This window comes from Trametes versicolor, assembly GCF_000271585.1.
Source record: "Trametes versicolor FP-101664 SS1 unplaced genomic scaffold TRAVEscaffold_10, whole genome shotgun sequence".
Lineage (NCBI taxonomy): Eukaryota > Fungi > Basidiomycota > Agaricomycetes > Polyporales > Polyporaceae > Trametes > Trametes versicolor.
In genome coordinates this window covers 1,325,398-1,346,447 of record NW_007360330.1, presented here as the reverse complement: position 1 = coordinate 1,346,447, position 21,050 = coordinate 1,325,398, and the positions used below count along the sequence as shown (strand labels likewise).

Here is a 21,050-nt window from a genome sequence, read left to right as displayed (position 1 = left end):
CGAGATAGACTCGCGAGATTCGCGGGATGCCATACGGACGGAGGACAGGGAACCGGTGTATTATGAGTTGCGTATTCTCACACAGAACGCTGAGAGCAAGACGAGGGAGCAGCTGTAGTACAGGTGGGAGGTGCGATATCTTAGGAGACGACGCGGACTGGGGTGATGGAGACTGCGGAGAAAGAAATAAAGAACAGGGAACTATGTACAGACGAAACGGAACGTGAACTAGGGGAAGGAGAGGCGAATAAGTAGACGGCGTAGTGAGAAGGTGTTGAAGGAGCGGGGGTAGGCCCAGCAGACGGAGGGGCCCGAGCGAGAGCGAGGGAGACAGAGAGCGACGGACGGTGGGATGTCGGAGAGAAAAGCAAAACAAACGAAGCCTTGCATAAAACAACATGTCGTACGAAGTATGCAGCGAAGTCCGGGATGGCGTGCGTGTCGTAGGTGTCGTCGCCGATTTTGCACCGTCCCGTCGTCTCCTGCGGCCCTGCCCACACTCGCCCGCCTCGCTCGCCCTGGGAGACCCGCCCCGTCCGTCTTCGCGTCCGTCGTCGTTGCGCCACCACTCCGCCCCTTTCTACTCGTACACTTGCCATCCTCCACTGGGCGCTCCGTGTCCCCATCGGCCGTCCGACGACCCGCGAGGGAACTGCTTTACAAAGTCCATGTATATCCACAACCAACGACCACAGCGGCACGACACGACAACGAACGGCGGATGCGCGGCGGGCGAACACCAAAGAGAGGGGAGAAGAAGCGTCTGTGACGGGATGAGCAAAGGAGTGAAGTGTATGTACTGACGGTGCAGTCCTCAGCCCATCTTGTTCGCGTCCTTCTTCTTCTGTTTACGCGGTGGCGTTACTGGGCGACCCATATTTACCCCTCCGTAAGGGTACTTTGCCTTCTTCTCAGCGGGCTTGAGAATCTGAAGACAGAATACGGGCGATCGCAAGTCTATGTTAGGGACTGGATGCGGGCCCAGTGGAGTGACGTACTTGGAAGGAGCACAGCAGGGTCTCGTCCACGCTCATCATGGCACCGGCGTTGTCGAACTCGCCACAGTAGTTGGGCGCGGAGAACAACGTGACCAAGTGCCGCTTCGCGAAGAACTCATAGCCATCCTCCACGACCTGTGGGGTGCGAACGCGGATTGAATGCGCGCGGTTAGCCGTTGCTCAGGCCAGCATGACAAAGCACGCATAAACGAAAAATGAATGCGCACCTGATGTGCTCGACAGATCAGGTCCATGTCGTGCTTCTGGAGGAACCGCGACACGACATCGGGGCCGAACGTGAACGACACTCCTCTGTCGTTCTCTGACCAGCCGGTGATATCCTTGTCGGGGTCGGACCACAGCAAGTCGCAGAGCAGACCTAATCAAGACAGTGTCAGACGACCCACACCGCAGCGCCGCAACTTCCCACAAAACCACGCACCGGTGTCAGGGACATCGGTCGGCCGCATCACTCTCCGTATTTGCTCCATCGACTGCAGATCCGGGGAGAGACCACCGTGCATGGTGAATATCTTTTCATCGATAATGGCCGCAATGGGTAGGCAGTTAAAACAGTCCGTGAACGTCTTCCATAGCTTGATGTTGTAACGGCGCTTGCCTATCGGGAGGGTATACGCCGGGGAGATTGACAGGAGGGAGCGGGGCTGTGAGCGGGCGGAGAACAAAGTGACTCGGAGCATGGATACGCACACTCGTCGTAGAAACCGTAGATTCGGTTGATGCTCGCGCACTCGTGGTTCCCCCTCAGCACGAAAAAGTTCTCCGGGTACTTGATCTTGTACGCGAGGAGCAGGCAGATGGTCTCGAGCGACTGCTTGCCTCGATCCACGTAATCACCGAGGAAGAGGTAGTTGGCTTCTGGCGGGAAACCGCCGTATTCGAAAAGACGCAGGAGGTCGTAGTACTGGCCATGGATGTCGCCTGCGCGGCGGCACGGGTGGACCTGAGCACGGGCGGAGAGGTTGCGAGACACAAACATACGCACCGCATATCTTGATGGGGGCCTCAAGCTCGAGCAGGATGGGCTGGTTTATGAAAATCTCGCGCGCCTTCGTGCACAGATACTTGATCTCGTACTCCTGCAGCTGCACGGGCTTCCCTGGACGGTTACCGCGCACTGGGGGGCGGCGTGTCAGCACGGACGGACGGATCCAGCGCATCGGCAGGCGCGGTGCATGCTCACCTTCCAGGAGCCGGTCAATGACCGAGTCGAGATCTATCTCCGTCGTCGTGTCCGCCATGTCTACTGCTTGTGCGCTGCCGGGGACGTTCGTGGGCGTGGGTCGTGAGGTCGGGCTAGGGTCGTGAGGTTCGGGAATGCGGGAGAACAAGGAGGGTTAGACGCTTGTCGGCGGACGATTTTCGGGGTCGGCGACACCTCCGGAGACTGCGGGGTGCGCTGTGCGCTGTGTGTGCTGGCTGTCGTGCAGAACGTTGGCCGCCGGATGCGAGAGATGGCGAGAAAATTGGAGGACGCGGCGGAAGATAACGAGCGTCGGATGATGCTCAGCTCTCTCGCCCTCGTGGACGCGCGCCACCATTCCAGAGCGGAGTCCGAGCGGGCTTTCAACCCCCCGCGCACTCGGTCCAGCCCCGGTCTCACGAACGCCTTCGATGCTTTGTCTTCGAAAACATACAGCACAACTTCTTCCGCAGCAGCGGGTCCGTGGTAGCATTACATATTGTGTAGTACATGTACGGTAGGCAGACAAGTACAAACACCAGACTCGTCGTGAAGCGTGCGTGAGGGGTGGGGCTGTGTATGTGGGTATAGCAGTAGAGCGAGTGTGGTCGTGACACTGAATGGCGAGGCGCAGTGCCGTTCTACAGGTTTAAGCAAAAGTACATCCTAGAGGCACCAAAGTAGATGTTAACGCTTGTATGAGGTCCGTGAAATAAGGCGTAGGCCGTCAAAACGAGTCCAGTCCGATAGCAAGAAGTGATTGGGCTGTAGGGGAGGGGGTGATGCAGGTATTCCGGGCTAGGAACCAGCCGCAGAAGGATCGACACGACGGGTACGCCTGCGCCTTCGTCTGCACACAAAAATAACCGTTAGTACATCATCCGACATGCCCCTCGGACCGAACTCACCTCGGGAAGATGGGACCACGCGGCATCGGCCGCTCATCCAGATCGAGTGCGACATTAGTGCCCATTTGTATGCTCTGGTAGCACCGTCGGACATTAGCATACTATCATACGCACATCATCCAAGTTCGAGCACGTACCTCGATCCAGTCAATGACCGCCGCGACGTCCTTCGCCTGCAGCAGAAATTGCTCGCCCTCCATGCGCACGCGGATCACGTTCTTCCGCTTAACGTAGTCGCTAGCGAGTCCGCTCTCCGCGTGCTGCATCGAGTACTTGCGGAGAAGGTCCTTCGGGTCGGGAACGTACACCGTCTCTTTCTCCTTCTCCTTGTCTTTGCCGTCGCCACTGGAATGCGTATGGAGCATATGCCGACTCCGTGAGAAGCGCGACGCGCTGTCGCTGGAGGAGGTCGGAGAGGCGTTCAGCATCGACGAGGTGGGGGACGGAATAGTGAGGCCGGTTGACGTCGTAGAGTGGGACGCGGCCGACGACACATTCGACATCCGCGACGAGCCCAGTGTGTCCATCGAGCGGCGCATATACGAGTGTGACTGCGATGCCGACGGCCGGTCGATGCTCACCCGCGAGCTCGAGTTGCTGCTGTTCGACCCAAGCCGACTAACGCTCTTAGAGCGCTGTCGGTGAAGCAGCAGCCGCGACCCAAGATGTAACCGGGACCTCGACGCCGGCAATTGGGGGGACGGAGGCCGTGACGAGCCCGCCTCCCCGAGTCCGTTGGGCGCGGACCCTTGCCCGTCCTCCCGCTCCTCGCTGATCTTCTGCGGGCGCTCCGAGCCCAGGTCGTCCCGCGGGCGCTCCCGCACGGCGTTGACGCGGATGCCCGAGGCTGTCATCGCGGTCACGTCCACGCTCGTGATATCGCCCACGCCGACCTTGCTCTCCCACCACTGCTCAATCGCGCTCACCGCCGACTCCGCCGGGGGCGCCTTGTACACGCAGAACATCGTGCCCTCGAGCACGCAGTAGACGCGGCGCCACTTGCGGTCCTTGGCTTGGACGCCCGGTTGCGTGAATTCCATCTTGCGAGGCATGACCCCCACGAGGTGGATTGCGTTTGAGTATGGTGGCAGCTGCTCGCGGCCCTCTTCGTCGCGAGGCACGATCTTCGGGGGCAGGTTCTTTCGCTGGAACTGTAAGTCCGGGTACGGTGGTGGGTCCGAGGACGGTTCGTAAACGGGAAGGGACCTCCGCCGGCGCAGCATAGGAGAGTTGATGACATCATCGGGGGACTCGGGCTCGGGCGCAGGCGGCTCTTCTTCGACGGGGGCAGGCTGCCCTTCCACGGCTGCTGCGAAGGCTTGCGGCCTCTTACGGGATAGCGCGTGGCCGAGCTTCGGGGAGATAATTTTGTCCTTCTCCTTACGCGTGGAAAGAAGATCGACCATACTCCGGGAACCAAGATGGTACAGTCCCGGTCGTGGCGAACCGGGGGTGGAGGGCATTGGAACGGTCCTCAGTTGCGGCACGTCCTGGCCATGGGGGGTGAAGTCCACCGGGCGGGGCGTGCGCATGGGCGAGAATGCCCGCTCGGGGGACTTGGACGTGAAGTAGTCGAGAGAGGAGCCGGCTTGAGCATGGGGTGTGCGTTGGGTGGACACACTCGTGGCGTCTCCGAACGAGACGCTGAACCCGGAGGTGTCAACGTGAGGCAGAGCTCCGAGGCGCGGCGTACCCCCCGTGGCCGATGGCTGTCGGGGCGAAGAGTATTCATGGTCGTCCTCATCTCCGCTCTCGCCCGAGTCACCGTCCTGGCCCTCCGCGCCAGCGTTCTCTTCTCCTTCCTCCTCTTCTTCCTCTTCCTCGAGACTTGCATTCTCGTGATCCGCCTCTTGGTCGGCATCACTCGGCCCTTGCATTGGTAGGGCCGGAATACTCCGTAGGGGCGCTGTCGGTCGACCTGGGCGGCCCGGCAGCGACGGTGTCGGCGGGGGCAGCATCGGAAGGTTCAAGAGTGGCATCGGAGCCTGACGGGTGACAAGGGAAGGCGTAAGACGCGCCCTTCCATCCGCGTTGTATCCCGCCATCATCGGGGGAGGTAGTGTGGCCAACCGAGGCGCGAGTGCCCGACGTATGGACGCGCCGACGGTCGCTGATTGCTGTCCGTCGTCTCTCCGAACCTCAGAGATAGAAAAATGGCGTGAGGGGAGCGTCTGCGAGCGGCTATCAATGGTAGGTAAACCAGATAGCGTAGCGGAGGAGGGAGGAGAGGAAGGAGGTAAACTGGAAGGTGCCGCAACTTGCTGAGCATTATCCTGAGACGCATCGTCTGCATGTACGCTATGCGGGGACAGCGTTTGACTGAATGCTGGTAATCCTTCGACAGCGGGGCGTGTCGACTGTTCTTGTCGTGTGATTGGCACGTTCGTCGAGATAGATCGCTGTGTTCTTTGTGGGGGAACACCGGACGGCACGGTCGTACGAGAATGGTTGGTAGTCGACGGCAACCCGTCAGCCACGGACTTCGGAGAGGCTGCGGATGCCAGTGGTAGACAATCCGTGCGCGGCAAACCAGACGGTGCGCTAGGGAGGGAAGTATGACAAGAAGAAAACTCGCCGGATCCCCTTTCCAGGTCCAGCGACTCGTGGTGGGTGCGCACGTCGACTTTCGAGAGCGCCATCGACCCGAGGTCCATTGATTGCGTGGACCTGTCGAACGTCCTGCTACTGGTCTTCTTGCGGGATGTGCGGAGCTGGGAGACCTTCTTCAAGAACTGGCTCGTCCGTACCTGAAAGTTGTTGTGAGAACTCTTACACGAAAATTCAAAAGAGGACTTGCCAGTAGCTGGGGTCGCGACTGCGTCTCCGTTGCAGTTCCGTGAGCACTCGACATCGGGTGTCGCGGTAGAAGAGAGCTCTCAGCGTGGAGACGACAGACAGAAACACGACGTCGACGCGAGATGTATAAGCTGGAAAGAGATGGAGCGGGGTGGCTCTGGCAGGGCTGGCATGGGATGAGGAGGTCCAAGGAGAGTCGGCGCGTGCCGTCCAAAATTATGAGGCTGCCCATTCGCCCAAAGCCGCGATTCGCGGAGTGGGCGCCCGTTATCACGAATGTGCGAACTCCGACAGGCTCCGAAGACCTTGCTCTAGCCTGCCTCCGGTGCCGCATATAAGCGGGGCTAGACCGGAGTGTAAACGTATAAATATCAGCATGACGTCTTTACCCCGCACTGCGCTGATATTTTAGCACTCAGCGCGGTGCGCAACACGTTGAGATGCGCGTTCCCAAACATATGGGAGAAGGTCTTGCATGGCGACAACAGCGATACCTGTGCAACCGACGATACTTTTCAGCCAAAGGTCTTTCTGGGCCTTCTGGAATAAATGTGCGTTTCTGGCGATATACAAGTCGCAGTCATTGGATTCGGTGTTCTCGTTTATTGGCTCTTCTGCCCTTGAAAAAACTGAAATATGTAGTGGCTCCTCTGACGCGGCGATGACAAGGAGATGAAATATACAGACAGATGATTACCCGGTTTATCGTCGTCATGGCTGTCTGGGTGGGACTACCGTGCTGCGAACGCCTCAAACACGCCTTAGGGAGCCCTCGGAGGTGCACTCCAGGTACTTGCGCCACATTTGATGGTCATCAGGCGTGTCTTTTGAACATCTACACAGATAGATATGACGTTCAATGTGAGTATATATCATAATTCTAAAGCCACCACAATGATGCTCACCGTTGATGGTTTACAGTCCTCATGATGCTCTGGATTAGTTGCGTCACCATGTCAGTTTTACAGAATATTTAACTCTCATCCTAACCTGTATCAGTTCACTTGAACTGGGACAGGGAGAATATGTGCGAGGCAACGCAGCGAAGCGGACCCTCGCGAGGTGGACCAACAAAGCTCGGCAGGTCCCGGCGCTTGTCCCGATGGTGGGCATTGTGGCGCGCGGGCCGGAAGTTGCCGTGTTATGTGCACTGGCACTTCGAGTCCGAATTTGTGTCTTCTGCCTGCCCTCCGCACTCATCGTCGTCTACCGTCTACCTTGCCAGCGGCTTGCTGTGAAACTACACAAAACTCTACGCCAGAATCAACGACTGAGTCTGAGCCCTTACTATCATGCTCTCTCGCTCCGCAACCAAGCGGCCAGCAGCACTATTACGGCGCCGGCTGCAGCCACAAGCCCCAGCCCTCACCGCTCGGCGAGCAGTATCCACAAGCCCAGGAGGATGGACCCAGGCGAATCCACGCGTCTCCACGCTCTTTGGAGCGCTCATGGCCGTCGGAGTCGCGTCAACAGCATACGGCGTGTGGGTGCCCCGACCGCAAGTACGCGAGCGACGCTAAAGTATGTGCCATTCAAGGTACCAGTTCTACACCACGTTTACCATGTGGCCGCCAGAGGTCCGTGGCGACCTCCGTGCAGGCATCAAGGCGAAGCACCAGGGCGACCTTGACCTGAGCGTCCGGTATCTTCACCGGTGCGTGTTCAAGAGTTGTACGCCATGCGGCCTTCCCCTAAGAACGTTACAGTGCATGGCAAACTGCGCAAAGTCTGCCGATATCCGCGTTCGCCACCGAACCTCACCTGAAGCTCTCCGGTGTTGCTGTGGCTCTTGCGGAAGCACTCGAGGGCTCGAACCGCCCACAAGAGGCGTATGACATATACAGTGCCGCGCTCCTCCAGCTTCGCGCGGCCAAAGACCTCACCGGCCGAGAGCGCATGCGCGCCGTGGCCATAGCACACAAGCTCGGCGAGATGGCGGAGATATATCAGCAGGGGCCAGAGGAGGCCGAGCCTTGGCTTACCTTTGCCGTCGAGGAGACGCTCCGGGTCGTCAAGGACGAGTCCAACGCGAAGAAGGGGAGGGGCGCGGGAGAGCCCGAGGGCGAGGTCGGGTCTATGCTGGTGGAGCTCGACCTGCCACAGTGGGTGCAGAAGACCGACGTCGTCGCGCCCTTGGAGGCGCTGGGCCGGTTCTATGCACGCGAGGGCAAAAACGAGTGAGTGATTTGCTGTGTCGCAAAAAAAATTAGCGGCTGAGTTAAGCCGTAGATATGCTGCCACGCTCTACCTCCAGGCCATCGGAATGCTCATGCAGCCCGCTACGGGCGAGAAAAATGCTTTGGTTGAGGACCGCTGTCGAGGTACTCCCCGGTCTTCTTACCCGGCGTATCGATAGGACGGCCTACTGACACTGTTCTCAGGCGCGCAGCTGATGAACAACATGTCGGATCTCATGGTCCGAGGCCCTCCGCCTACCAACCTCAAGTTCGCCGAGTCATGGGCACGCCAAGCGCAAGGCGTCATTGAGAAGACACGCACGCTACCTGGTGCACAGCAAGACGTGGAGAACATGGCGCTCTGCGAGCAGACCCTCGCTGCCGTACTCTACAACTTGGGTGCGCTCCTGGAGGTATGGTTTCTATTGAGATTGGTAGTCCGTGAGCGCTCATAGAGGCACGCAGATGGACGGCAGATACGATGCGGCGAAGCAGTCGTTCCAGGAGAGCTTGGAGCAGTCGAAGCGTATCGGCATGCGTGCCGGCGCGATGGAAGCGCGGTCAGCTCTACGAAGGCTGGAGCGTGCAGCGAAGATCGAGCCAAGCGACAAGGCGTGAACCTTATGGACAAGGGATTCACATGTACCAGGGGGCGATCCCGGGTCTTCACTGCGCAGAGCTCTTGAGGTGAATGCGAATGTTTGCGGCCGTGCCTCGCTCACTCACTCGTTTATATGCAGCCGCTGTATCTACTCTACTTCGTAGTTCGTTCCAGTTATCGAGTGCTGCAGACACGACCTCAGCCTGCAGTCGCAGGTCCTCCAATATAACTTTCCGCCTCGGGAAATTTTCGATATCTGGCCATTCCGTTTGCGTCGGACCTCCTGCCTGCCTGTGAGACACCCCGTATCTCCCCTGAGATCTCCCCACTACCTCCATCCAACCCCACTCTTCTAGCGAGGCCATGAGTCCTGCGTGTAGACGTCAGAACCTCCGCCTGCAGGCGCGATGATCATTCGCAAGGTCGCCCACCATCCCCTAGTATCATCTTACGGCCGGTTGAAGTTCACCCCCTTTTCCCACCACCTGGCAGGTCGTCCCATCGCTATCGGATTCGGCTTCCTGATTATCGTCCCCAGCCCACGTCCTCCGTCACTTTTGGGGTGGCCGTCGTCGCCAACTTACACCGCGGTTGTGCGTCTAAGGAGCTTCAGAGACCAGTTGCGTCCGCGATCCGCGATTTACCGTAGCCTCGCACGGACGGATTCCCTGGCGACGATCGCCCCATTTTACTCACTGACCGATGCGCTACTCGGGGAGGGCGACTCTGGCGTCGAACTCTGGGAGGGCGCGCACTGTGAATGATCGATCGAACTCCCCGTAGCTGTCGAGGGTGATTTTCCGAACAGGCGACATCAGCCCAGCGCATGCTACCGGTAACACTAGGAGCCCGCTCTCCTCCTAAATATCCCGTAGGAGCGTGCCCTTGTCGTAGGGGGATGGTCGTGCCAGAGCAGATGATCGTGACTGTGGCCGCGCCGCATATGCTCTCCACATAGCAGGCATCCTAGGCCCCGGGGCCTACTAGTAGAGGAATGAGTTGGTCGGGTGCCCCTCGCGTCTATAGGGCCCGTGGGTTGGTGTATGTACCAGAACTGATAGTATTGGTGCGGTGCATCACGCTCGAGTTCGTCGAAAGAATGGGGTTTAATCGATAATCTGTAACGCCGTCCCCTTTGTAGGGTGGAGCCCCTTCGCGTCGCGCGCAGTCCGACGTCCCTTCGCCTCGCAGCGTTCATAGTGTGATCTGCGATGGTTCTGTCCATGCGGCCGGTCATGAGATGGGCATCACCCAGGAAGGAGAGCACCACCGTGGTGGGTCGAGCCTTGCGAGACGAGCGAGGGAGCCCGGGATCTCTGCGGACCGGCTCCCCGTGGGCGGAGTAAGAAAGTACTGCCGCCAGCTCGCTATAGGCGCCTCCTTGAGTGCTCGTCGGACGTACTCAGACTGCACACGAAGCTCGGGACCTGTACAGTTCGCGCTGCCATACTGCCCACTGACCCATCGATAGCCATCACGCCGACCCTCTGCGAAAAGTACATATACCTCGCATCACCATGCGTATCCCCTCGTTCGCTCAGCTCAAGTCGTTCATCCGCCGCGTACTTGGACTCCCCATGCCTTCTCTCTTCGACAGTGTGTTTGATGCACAGGTCAATGAGGCGACAATGCCCGTCGATCCCGTCCTGAGACTATACATCGCAGCCAGGGGTCGCAGGAGCTCCGACTTGGAAAGCACCCTCTCAGACTCCCCCGTGCGCATCCAGACCGTACGGCTAATGAAGCGCCTGAACACCCGCTTCGAGCACGAGTACCTCGTCGCTGATCTCGTCAGCGGCAACGGACGGCGGACGAATGTCATTGTCATCGGTGAGCTCAAGGTCGAACGCGCATACGACTCGAGGCATGGCAATGCACTCAAGAACGCCTCTGCGGACGCCTCCCGCGCGTCCTCCGACTCCACCCCGGGCCCTTCCACCCCCTCAGGCTCCTCCCCCCTCTCCGCTATGTTCAACAGGGATCCTATTCCGGCGAAAGACACTATCACCTTCAACCCCGCTAACACCAGCGCCGATACAACCGTGTTCCTATACACGTTCGGCGAGGCGTCTGCCCCTTCCCTCTTGGACCTCCTTGTCGCCGCCGACACCCTCAGCAGCCAATATGCAGAATACATACTCTTCGAGCGCCAGTGTTACTGGTATGCCGGGATGCTTCTCCGCGTACTTCTGGGCGACATCGACGCCGACCCTAAAGTAAGACCCGGCGCCGCCGCGCAGAATACCCGGTTCTCTCCTGCATTCATACTGAATTCTGAGGATGCCCCACCCGCCGAACCCGTCCTCGCGGGACGGGCGGGGACATTCAAGAACTTGTTTAACATCGTCACGCAGCGGGACATCGACTTGTTGTACCACAGCGAAATCAAGCAGGCCTACCAGTCGAGGCAAGCAGAAGTTCGCGAGCTCCTGGAGGCCCCGCGGCTTGTCGCACGCCAGGCGGAGGAAGACAGACAGGCACGGCGCGAGGCTGAAGAAGCTCTGCAGAAGTCTGCACAGGAGACCGCACGCCAGGCGGAGGCCGCACAGGAGGCCACACGCCAGGCGGAGGCCGCACGGGCACGCGAGGAATCTGCGCGCCAGGCGGAGGCGGCCGCACGGGCACGCGAGGAATCTGCGCGCCAGGCGGAGGCGGCCGCACGGGCACGCGAGGAATCTGCGCGCCAGGCGGAGGCGGCCACACGGGCGCGCGAGGACGCTCTGCAGGAGGAAATGGCACGCATGCGCGAAGAACTCTCTCGTCTCAAAGTGGCTGCGACTGAAAGCCATGGGGCCCCGCCTCACGCTCAGTAAGATGGTGCTCCGCTCGTTCGGCCCTCTTCCTGTGGTATGTGTGCGTTCTTGTTGTATCTCCACCGTCAGCTCTAATTGATCTATGCCCTTTCTTGCTCGCCAGGGCCTCAAGCTGCTGCCACCTGCTTTGCGACGTGTTCCCCCGAGTCGTCGACACCCTGCGTCTATGTCCCAATGTCTGTTCCCCATCCCCGTCGCATCGTCTGCTATGTTGAAGTCGGTACGCCGTTCATGCCCGTCGCTGTATATATCCAACTGGTGCTCCTGCCTCGTCCCCTTTGCCCCCGATTCCGTACATGTTGGTTGCATTTACTTAGTTGTCGTGCTTCCCCTACTTCCCCCTGCTCGTCGCTCGTTATCTCGTTCTCCTGGTTCCATATCCCGTACCCGTCGACGTCGCCATGCTCTACCTACCTGTGTTTGCATACTTCCAACTTGAATACCATTGCTCTTACTGTAACCCTCGTCCGCCATCCGCCGTCCGTGGTCTCGTCGCGATACGTCCACGCATATCGCGGGCCTTGTACCCTGGACTCGCCGGAGGATGGCGGCTATAGCCCGTCCTTTGTACTTCAAACCTCAAGGCATTTCCACGTTCATGTGGTGCCGTTTGACATCTTCCCTGCGCAAGGAGGGTGCACCGCCGGTGTGGCATTGCGGGCGGCGATATCTGTCGAGGGCCAACCACCCTTTCCTGTCCTGACCCTCCCGGTGACACTCACATCGCCCTTGTCATCGGCAAGCTCGATGATGCCCGAAGAGGCCGTCAGCTGAGACGCGCCAGTGCCCGCGCTCTCAGCCCTGGACGTTCCCCGTAGGAGCGGCGGACGCTCCACTGCCCTCCCCTGCTCGAAGGCAGGCAAGGGAATGATCCCCCCCGCTCGAAGGAGCGCTACGAGCGACTCGTCTGTTAGCATACATCGCGCGCCTTTGAGCGTGCCCCGGCCCACCTGTCGGGCGGTAACGAAAGACGAAGGTCGGCCGTCCTCTGAATCGGGGTGCAGCAGCTTGCTCGTCTTGTTCCCCGGCCGCGCACCCACCCACGCACTCGCGCGCGCAGGCTAGGATCAATAATTACTTGCTGCGGCCCGCCAAGCCTGCGAGACACAGGCGCTCCAGTAGCCTGAACTGCACGGTGTAGACGCGCCGGAGGCGTACTACAGACGTTTCGCAGCAGTACTTGGGCGCCCACGGTCTTGCTGCGCTCGTGCACGGCGCCTACACCGTCGAAGGCGCAGGGTCGGAAGGGCTTCGAGCGGGTCTCTGCGTGGAGGTGGTACCGTGGACGCGGTACACGCGCAGCTCGACCGTGCTGAGCGAGTCGAGCGCCATCGCGGCACCGTCGTCGTCTGTAGTACGGAGAATGGTCACAGTGAGCGAGTCAGTGAGTTGATCGGTGCCCATGACTGGGGCTGCGGTGAGTTTGTTCCATTGGGGCAGAACTAATAGTAGTACTACTGGGGTACGGCAAGCTGCGCCGTCCGCGCAGTACGCTGTGGGTCCGCTTCCAAGAAAACGCCTGCAAGGGTTGTGGTGTTTGTGGCGTGGAACCTCACTGGCTCTTCGTCTGGCAGTTAGGCATCCCTTCGCCCCGCAGCATTCGCAGCGTGGTCTGCGATGATTCCGTCCATGCGACATCTCACGAGACGAGCGTACACCCAGGAAGGAGAGCCGCCGCGCAATGGGTCGAGCCTTGGCTCTCCGTGGGCAGACAATAAGTTGAATTCGGAGGTGCTGCAGCCACGCGTCGTGGGCGCCTCTTACTATATAAAGCGGAGCTCCGAGTCGTCGGACGCAAACGAGTTCCAACTTGGTTCGCACAACCACTCCAACGCTTGGGACTTGTTCACGCTGCTACCGACCTGGTATTGACGAACATCACCCTCGCTCCCTGTGAACGGTACACGAACCACACACCATGCTTATCACCTGGTTCACTCGGCTCTGGGCGAAGTTCGTCCGCCGCGTGCTTCGACTACGCATGCCTTCTCTCTTCGACAGTATTTTCAATGCTCGGATCAGCATGTCGATAATGGACCCCAACCCCACCTTGGTGCTATACATCGGAGCCAGGCGCTTCTCGGACTCCGACTCAGATGATGCCCTCTCTCGCGCGCGCATTCAGACCGTACGCCTTAAGAAATCCCCAGGTCAAGGCATCTTTGAGCGAGTGTATATTCTCGTGGAAGTCATCAGCGGCAATGGGTCTTGGGCGAATGACAGTGTCATCGGCGAGCTCATGGTCGAACGCACAACGGACCCGGACACCCCCGCTATGGATCCCGCTACCCCCGCCACCGTGGACCCGGCCACCCCCTCAGGCTCCTCCGACTCCCTCTCCCCTGTACCCAAAGATTACCCTATAATGGGGAGGGACAGGATCACCTTCAATCCCGATTACACCGACGCCGATACAACTGTGTTTCAATACACGTTCGACGAGGTGTCTGCCCCTTCCCTTCTGAATCTCCTTGTCGCCGCCGACCTCCTCAACCTCCACGTCCCGAACTACATCCTCATGGAACGCCAATGCTATTGGTTTTCCGGGATGCTTCTCTACATACTTCTTGGCGACGCCACTTCCGACCTTCCAGTAAGACCCGGCGCTGCGCAGAGAACACCATTCTCTCTTGCGTTCAAACGGTCCCCGCGGGAGGGACCTCAGGCTGACCTACCTACCGAACCAGTCCTCGCGGGGCAGGCGGGGACATTCAAGAACCTGTTCCAGATTGTCACGAACCGGAACATCGACTCGTTGGACGACAGCGAAATTAAGCAGGAGTACGAGTTACGGCAAGCGGAAGTCGGCGAGCTCCTGGAGGAAGCGCGGGCTTGTGTCGCACGGCGCCGCGCGGAGACAGCCTTGGTGAAACTTGCAGCACAGGCGCATGAGCTTGACGAAGCTATCCAGAAGGCCTTACAGGAAATCGCACAGGCGAAAGAGGAAGGCACACGGGCGCGTGCGAGAGCCGCACTGATGCGCGAGGAAGCCAAACGCGCACGCGAGGGCACCGCACGGACGCGCAAGGAAGCCACACGGGCGCGCGAGGGAGCTCTGCAGGAGGAATTGGCACGCATGCGCGAAGAACTCTCTCGTCTCGAAGCGGCTGCGACTGAAAGGCATGGGGACCCGCCTCACGCTCAGTAAGACGGTGCTCCGCTCGTTCGGCCCTCTTCCTGTGGTATGTGTGCGTTCTTGTTGTATATTCACCACCATCTCTAATTGATCTACGCCCTTTCCAGAACAGTTCACACCCTGCGTCTGTGTCCCAATGTCTGTTCCCCATATCCGTCGCATCGTCTGTTATGTTGTTGAAGTCGGTACGTCGTTCATGCCCGTCGCTCTATATATCCAACTGCTGCTCCTACCTCGTTCTCTTTGCCCCCGCTGTGTCCCCCCTTGGTCTCTCTCATTCAAATCTTGTTGTTCCAGTTATGTACGTCGCTGTGCTCTACCTACTCATGCTTGCATACCCTCCAAACTCGAATATCATTGCTCTCGCTGTGTCCTCGGTCCTCGTTTGCCCTCAGCGTTCCCGGGTTGTGTGGCCCGTTGCACTACGCCCACGCCATGTATTGCCGCCCCAATAGGGCTACTACGTCGAGCTACATCCACGCGCCCAAGGTAAGCAGCGACACCGGCTTTACGACCGCGCAAACCCTGCGCCTCCGCACTCGACTCGCCGGAGCATGGCGGCTACGGTGGCCCGGCGTTGCTTGCGCTTGGAGTCTCAAGGCATCTCCGTATCTTCGTTGTCCTGTAGCGTGGCGCGACACACAAGCAGAATGCTTCGTGTTGTATTATAACCGGCATACGAGTCCCACCGTCGAGTATAGGACACTCGGGGAGCGCCTAACGCTAGTACTATCTGCTGCACGCCAGCCTACATACGCTGGGTGCGGCGTTGACGATGTGGGCGCGCTAGTAGCGCTAACAGTGATCGACGGAGCATAGCTCAAGCTCGTTGGCACGAGTCCGCCTAGGTCAAATCTATAACATCGTCGGGGTCATATATTAGCCTTCTCCGGGATGACATCTCTTGCTTGACTGGCGACTTGAAGGGTTGCTTGATGTCTTCCCCGCCCAGAGAGGGTATACGCCGTAGCTTTGCGGGAGGCGGTATCTGTTGAGTATCAGCCACCCTTTCCCATCCTGACCCTCCGAAGACCCGACACTCACATCGTCCTCGTCATCGGTGAGCTCGATGATGTCCGACGAGGCCGTAAGCTGAGACGCGCCAGCGCCCGTGCTGTTATGGCGTGATGGTTCTGCCTTGACTCCGCCCCCGGTAGGAACAGCGGACGGCCCTGCCCGCCCCTTGCCCTTCTCGGAGGCAGGCAAGGGCATGATTCCCTCCGCTTGGAGGAGCACTACGAACGATCTGTCAGCAGACATCCGACGCATTCAAACGAGCGGCGGCCTACCTGCGGGCCGATAGCGAAAGACGAAGGTCACGAACGGGCCATCCGCCGGGTTCAGCAGCTTGCACACCTTGTGCCCGCGCGCCCGCGAGGGCAGGCCAGGGTCGTCCACTGTGTCACCAAGCCTGCGGAGCATCAACGCTTCAGTGCCGCGCTGCACGGCACAGCAATGCAGGCGACGTACGATACACAGTGGGCACCCGCCTTCTTGCTGCGCTCGTGCACGGCGCCCACGCCGTCGAAGGCGGACGGCCGGAAGGGCTTCGAGCGGGTCTCGGCGTGGATGTGGAACACGCGCAGCTCTATCGTGCCGAGCGTGTCCAGCGCCATCGCGGCGCCGTCGTCGTCTGTGATACGGAGTGAGCAAGTCGACGGGCACTGGCGAGGCATCGCGGTACGTGCCGGTCGTCTTCAGATCGGCGAACTGCAGAGCATTATACGTGTCCGCAGAGGTCGTGCGCACGGCCTTGCGCGAACGCTTGTCGCCGGGCTTGCAGATCTTTCCCGCAATGCGTACGCCGTCGATATAGGGCCGCGCGCTGAAGTGGTGCCCGCCGCTGTGGTCTTTCCAGGATATGATGAAGCGCTGGAGGGGTAGTAACAGAGCCTCTGTGAGTATAATCTAGCAGTGGCTGCCAAGCGGTCAGCATTGGCGCAAGAGGGAACGTTTACCTTGCCGCTCTCGCTGGGAATGAAGCAGGTCGTGGTTCGTCCAGTGGCATCGCCACCGTCGTCGACACGAGTGCCGTACTCGACGAAGCGCTTGCCCTGGGCGTCGGCGATCCACGCTTCATATCCTCTGTGCAGCATCTTGGAAACGACTGTGCCAGGACAGGGCCTCGTGAGAGATGACAGTCGCTAGACAGCCTGTGTGGCGTTTGTTCTGGCCGGCTCCCAGCATTCGGAACTCCGGAGTCCCAGGCTGCCTGGAATACGCACGCGCTGCGCCACGGTCACATGGGCGCATATATCTGTCGCTGTCACTGTCAGCCCTGGGAGGTGCGGATGTGGAGAGCTCGACGGCGCGCTTTGCGCCGTATATAACCAAGAGTCTACTATGCTACACAAGAGAATATCCAGAATATTGTCCACCGAACCCCGAAACTATCATACACAAACCCCAAGCCGCGATGAGCGCACTCAATCAACGTCGCTCCCGCTCCCGCTGCTGCTCGCGCTCCCCTTCTCGTACACCGGCACTGCATCGCCCTCCGCCGGCTCGATCACAACGCACCACAGGATGCGGCCCCATGGCTTATCGGCGCGCTCGCCCTTCTTCACGCGCTCGCAGCACACGAAGCGCACCGGCTGGCCGTCCCAGTACTTCATCACGTCAATGGTGATGCCGCCTGGGAGGCGCAGCGCGATCCCACTATGGCTGAACTGCAGGAAGTCGTAGCAGAAGTCCGTGGTTACGATGTCCTATCAGACGCCAGATGTCTTTTAGCGGATATCCAGATAGAAGACGAGAAAGAGGACGCACCTCTGGACCAAAGACAACCTCTTGCCGACGCAGCGCGTTCGCGAAGTATCCACGGCGCTTGGACGGGCTGCCTTTGAGCTTCCCGCCTCCCGGGCTGGACGTGGACGCGGACGTCGTGCGGAGTTGCGACGCGTCGTCGCTCAGTGGCTCTTTAGGCGGAAATTGCGGAGCAGGCGTGCCCGGGGTGCTGCGTTGTGAACGGAAGTACGGCATCGTCGCGACGAGGGGGGAGAGCGCCCAGGGCTTGCTGCGTGACGCCAGGTCGTGCTCCAAGGTAGGGTCTACGAAGCTGATAGCGGAAGGGTCAGCGTGTATCTTGACCGCAATGGATAGAGACATAAGAAGTATTCGCGAGCGTGCACTCCGCATGGGAGCGACAGAGGACATCCAGGACTCTATCATCACGTTGTTCCGATCCGGAACATGTTGCGTGACAGAAATCCAGTTCATGACTTCCGGAATCCCCGGCGCGGCAATGGTGGTCGTTAAGGCATTTACCACTGAACGACCCTAGTTCGGAGTACGCTCAGTGGCAATGACTAGAGGACGCTGGAGGGCTGACACGCGAGGGATGAGACGAAGCGTATCCGCATTGAGTTTGCTGTTCGTCAGAACATCCCGTACGCCCACTGCACCAACCACCACGCGCCGACTTCAACGTAATTTCGCTCCGAGGTCGGCGAACTCTGACAGGATACGACAAGGACGTACTGCATGAATTTGAGAGCCGCGCCGAATCCCCACGGCAATTTGAATGGCCGCTCGAAGACATTGCCGAAGAGGAGGTCGTCCGCGCTGTATTCGCGAAGGAATCGGCCTACGTTAATCTACGCGTGAGTGCCCTGCCACACGCGCGACGAGTACCACGGTCATGCGGAGCGCGTACCTTGCACTTGGATACTCCAGGTAACACCGCTTCGCTTGCGGAAGTAGTCACTGTCCTCTTTGCCGCCCTCGGCGTCCGAGAGGCCCTTGATAAAGACCGCGACTTCGCCCTCGAACGCGTCGGAGGATATCTTGACCGGAACGCCGGAGTTCACCTTCAGCGGGACAAGCGCGGTCTCGGACGGACCAGCGAGAACGCGGAGGTGGGGCATGTTTGGCAATTACGATGGCGGTGCTGGTGTGATGGTGGTGTCCTATTCTGTATGTCACGGCAGGGGGTATAACGATGCGTTCGGGGTGGTATAAGGCGCGTAGCGAGGGATCTGCAGCGGAACAGGAGAGGGGAACGGAGAGGGAGGTAGGCCGGCTACGCTCGCACGGAGTGGTTTAAGAAAAGGAATATCGCGCCACCTCGAGACGATGTCCCTGCGCGGCGCCTCCAAGCGCCTCCCAAACCTTACGTCACTTTCCCTCCTCGATCTTCCCCTCCCGCCACCGCCTCCCCGTTTGGGAAGGCCTGGGTCACTCTCCTGCGTGAACGGCCCAGCACGGCCTCCGGAACGTCTCAAAATCTCACCGTTCTCGACGCCTCACACGGCCCGCAGCAGCGCGGGACAGCGCGCAGTGAGAAACAGGCCTCCTATTGGGTGCTGCGCGCGGGCCGTCTCGTTCATGCAACGGTCAGACAAGACTGATACGGGATTTTGTGGACAGCCGGCGGTGCTCTTGACCAGCTCCCATGGGTCGCTATATTTACATGACCCTCGCGTTCGCAGCCACCGCCAATGATACCAGTACATCGTACTGACTGTGGTGCAGTTACACAAACTTACTGAATTCCATGAAGCGTGGAATTCGGGTACGGACACGCCGAGGGTTCTCGAGACTCGTTCGGAAGTCCTTAAGTACTACCGCACATGTATGTACAATACATGCCTGTCATTTGGAGTCGTTCCTTGTCTGCCCGCAACAAAATGAGTGGCGTCGAACAAGTTCCTGCATTAAGGGGGAATCGAACCCCCGGCGGGTCGATGGCAACGACCCAGGTTACCACTACCCCATTAATGCCTTGAGACAATCGAGGAAAGATACCGATATTATTTGTGTGGAGTTATCTTTGATGCAATCACCGGCTTCCGCGCGTACATAAGGCACAACAACGCGACCACGAATTGACAGACATCTTTCTCGGCCTTGCAATGAGCAACTCTTCCTCTTGCCACTCCCTTACCGCGTGCGCTGGACACTGAAACTCACAGCCTTTTTTCTGCAGGACAACCATTGCCACAACATCCAGTTATCGTTGCTTTTGGGACGAACGAGTCTACCTTCTGCCGGTGACGTCATGGATTGCAGTGGGCTCGCCGTCTTCGGTACTACGAACGGCGGCGCATTTAGTCACAGGTTACTATGGCTTTACTTCAAAAGATCGCTCGTGTCTCTGATTCCATCTACTCTAGGCATATACCTTCATGAATGCCCTGCTGCGAGCTCTCTAGACCAACGGGGTTCAACTTTCTGGCCTTGCACAAACAAGCTCCAGACTTCAAGTTCAACGCTTCGCAAGGCCGCTGCGCTCAGCGTCGAAACAAGATATTCTGGACCTGCACTTGGAGCCTGAACACTCCTGGGGCCCTGGAACTGCGGATTTCGTCTCTGCACTGGGAGTGCTGCTGCGCATGACGAAAACCTTCCGCGACTTCGCCTGCGGCACTGGTTCCCACCTCCTGCACCGCTATCCACCCTGCCTTACTCGCGCGCGAAGCCTTCTGTCTCTGAGCTTCTGCGTGTCTCTTTGTGTGCTGATCCACACCCGCCGCAGTCGCTGTAGCTCGGGGCCACATTCTCGCCAGCCACGCGCGCGCCCGGAGCTCTCTGTGGGGAGCGACCAAAGTGGTAAGGATAAGATTCGGAAAGACTTCCGAATCTTACTATTTCCACAAGCGGGTGAAACAGGGATAGCGAAACTTTTCATTCTACCCCCAAGTGCCGTAGCCGGCACCTCCTCCCCAGCCACGGTCGCGGGTGCTCGTGCGCGACCGCAACCAGTCACTCCCGCGCGGTCGCGATGCATGAGAACGCGTCATGGCAGCATGGCGCATCGCTGCATGCATGTTAGCAAAGCGCGACGCGACACGCGCGGGAGACTGGTAGCGCGAGGTGAGCAAACGCGCACCCCCACATGAGGGCAGAATAGTAAGTTTCGCTGTCTCCATTTCACCCCACACGTCAAAGTAGTAAGTTTCGGGAGTCCCTTCCGCATCTTACCCTAACTACCCTGGTATAGACTCGCTCTCTGTCCACCTCAACACCGATCAGGGACCTCCTCGCGCGCGACATGAAAACCTCTTTCTCTGCGTTTGTATCGAACCTGGAAGAACGTTACACCACAACTCGACGCTGGAAGGTCAGCTGAAGGGACGGAACATCAGGTATGATGCACAATACCATCTGCCGTGTCATAGTATATAGCTGAACTCTGCTCCTGCTCGATTGGGATGCATGGTACTCCATCGAAGAGCTCCTCTTGTACTGTGGCCCGGCGAGCTCTCAACGCTATGACAACAATCTGGATATACGATGCTCGCCGCAACTGCTATCCTGCACAACGTGCCTTGCATGCTGGGGCGACGATTGTCCGTGACCGCCCCGCAGTCGGACCCACGCCGAGTCGGCACCGTAGAAGACTCTACCCACTCTTCGTCCATCACCGTCTACATTCCTAGAGGCGTATCTAGACACTCGAGATGGATCCCTCGTTCC

General features: G+C 59.2%; 7 protein-coding genes and 1 non-coding gene across 8 annotated transcripts; 3 read left to right on the top strand and 5 right to left on the bottom strand.

The window, feature by feature from the left end:
- Positions 1-42: 42 nt before the first annotated feature.
- TRAVEDRAFT_172672 (protein phosphatase type 1) lies at positions 43-2,489 on the bottom strand. The gene is made up of 7 exons (XM_008044110.1): positions 2,203-2,489; positions 2,005-2,136; positions 1,710-1,940; positions 1,441-1,617; positions 1,226-1,377; positions 999-1,133; positions 43-928 (listed from the first exon to the last, which is right to left on the bottom strand). Exons 1-7 carry the CDS (start codon positions 2,258-2,260, stop codon positions 815-817), a joined length of 999 nt encoding a protein of 332 aa, XP_008042301.1. The 5' UTR covers positions 2,261-2,489; the 3' UTR covers positions 43-814.
- Positions 2,490-3,000: 511 nt separating this feature from the next.
- Positions 3,001-5,089, bottom strand: TRAVEDRAFT_51159 (uncharacterized protein; the record flags this gene model as incomplete). Its single annotated transcript, XM_008043817.1, has 3 exons — positions 3,001-3,052; positions 3,111-3,184; positions 3,248-5,089. 3 exons carry the CDS (start codon positions 5,087-5,089, stop codon positions 3,001-3,003), a joined length of 1,968 nt encoding a protein of 655 aa, XP_008042008.1.
- A 2,109-nt stretch (positions 5,090-7,198) lies between these two features.
- TRAVEDRAFT_172666 (uncharacterized protein) lies at positions 7,199-8,771 on the top strand (the record flags this gene model as incomplete). The annotated part of the gene is made up of 6 exons (XM_008044109.1): positions 7,199-7,389; positions 7,444-7,560; positions 7,613-8,083; positions 8,136-8,227; positions 8,288-8,496; positions 8,549-8,771. The coding sequence occupies 6 exons, from the start codon at positions 7,199-7,201 to the stop codon at positions 8,699-8,701; spliced, it is 1,233 nt and encodes a 410-aa protein (XP_008042300.1). The 3' UTR covers positions 8,702-8,771.
- A 1,430-nt stretch (positions 8,772-10,201) lies between these two features.
- Positions 10,202-11,497, top strand: TRAVEDRAFT_74016 (uncharacterized protein; the record flags this gene model as incomplete). Its single annotated transcript, XM_008044108.1, has 1 exon — positions 10,202-11,497. One exon carries the CDS (start codon positions 10,202-10,204, stop codon positions 11,495-11,497), a length of 1,296 nt encoding a protein of 431 aa, XP_008042299.1.
- Positions 11,498-14,153: 2,656 nt separating this feature from the next.
- On the top strand, positions 14,154-14,879 carry TRAVEDRAFT_60338 (uncharacterized protein; the record flags this gene model as incomplete). Its single annotated transcript, XM_008044107.1, has 2 exons — positions 14,154-14,679; positions 14,741-14,879. A coding segment is annotated over one exon (214 nt), but the record flags the coding sequence as incomplete, so codon positions are not given.
- A 596-nt stretch (positions 14,880-15,475) lies between these two features.
- Positions 15,476-16,749, bottom strand: TRAVEDRAFT_60337 (uncharacterized protein; the record flags this gene model as incomplete). The annotated part of the gene is made up of 6 exons (XM_008044106.1): positions 16,592-16,749; positions 16,322-16,505; positions 16,104-16,266; positions 15,923-16,044; positions 15,678-15,868; positions 15,476-15,621 (listed from the first exon to the last, which is right to left on the bottom strand). Exons 1-6 carry the CDS (start codon positions 16,727-16,729, stop codon positions 15,478-15,480), a joined length of 942 nt encoding a protein of 313 aa, XP_008042297.1. The 5' UTR covers positions 16,730-16,749.
- A 171-nt stretch (positions 16,750-16,920) lies between these two features.
- On the bottom strand, positions 16,921-18,600 carry TRAVEDRAFT_153325 (DUF1769-domain-containing protein). Its single transcript, XM_008044105.1, has 4 exons — positions 18,289-18,600; positions 18,114-18,219; positions 17,403-17,691; positions 16,921-17,341 (listed from the first exon to the last, which is right to left on the bottom strand). The coding sequence occupies exons 1-4, from the start codon at positions 18,497-18,499 to the stop codon at positions 17,060-17,062; spliced, it is 888 nt and encodes a 295-aa protein (XP_008042296.1). The 5' UTR covers positions 18,500-18,600; the 3' UTR covers positions 16,921-17,059.
- Positions 18,601-19,284: 684 nt separating this feature from the next.
- Positions 19,285-19,355, bottom strand: TRAVEDRAFT_t162. The gene has a single exon. It is a non-coding gene; the product is annotated as a tRNA-Gly (tRNA).
- Between the last annotated feature and the right edge of the window lie 1,695 nt (positions 19,356-21,050).

Bases quoted from the DNA above. Each gene is read 5' to 3' on its own strand.
- TRAVEDRAFT_153325 (XM_008044105.1), bottom strand. From the start codon at position 18,499: ATGCCCCACCTCCGCGTTCTCGCTGGTCCGTCCGAGACCGCGCTTGTC. The intron at 17,692-18,113 runs GTACGTCCTTGT...TTCCGCTATCAG, and splicing joins GCGGCTCTCAAATTCATGCA to CTTCGTAGACCCTACCTTGG. The intron at 17,342-17,402 runs GTGCGTCCTCTT...GGCGTCTGATAG, and splicing joins AGGTTGTCTTTGGTCCAGAG to GACATCGTAACCACGGACTT.
- TRAVEDRAFT_172672 (XM_008044110.1), bottom strand. From the start codon at position 2,260: ATGGCGGACACGACGACGGAGATAGATCTCGACTCGGTCATTGACCGG. The intron at 1,378-1,440 runs GTGCGTGGTTTT...TGTCTTGATTAG, and splicing joins GACCGATGTCCCTGACACCG to GTCTGCTCTGCGACTTGCTG. The intron at 929-998 runs GTACGTCACTCC...TTCTGTCTTCAG, and splicing joins CCCTGCTGTGCTCCTTCCAA to ATTCTCAAGCCCGCTGAGAA.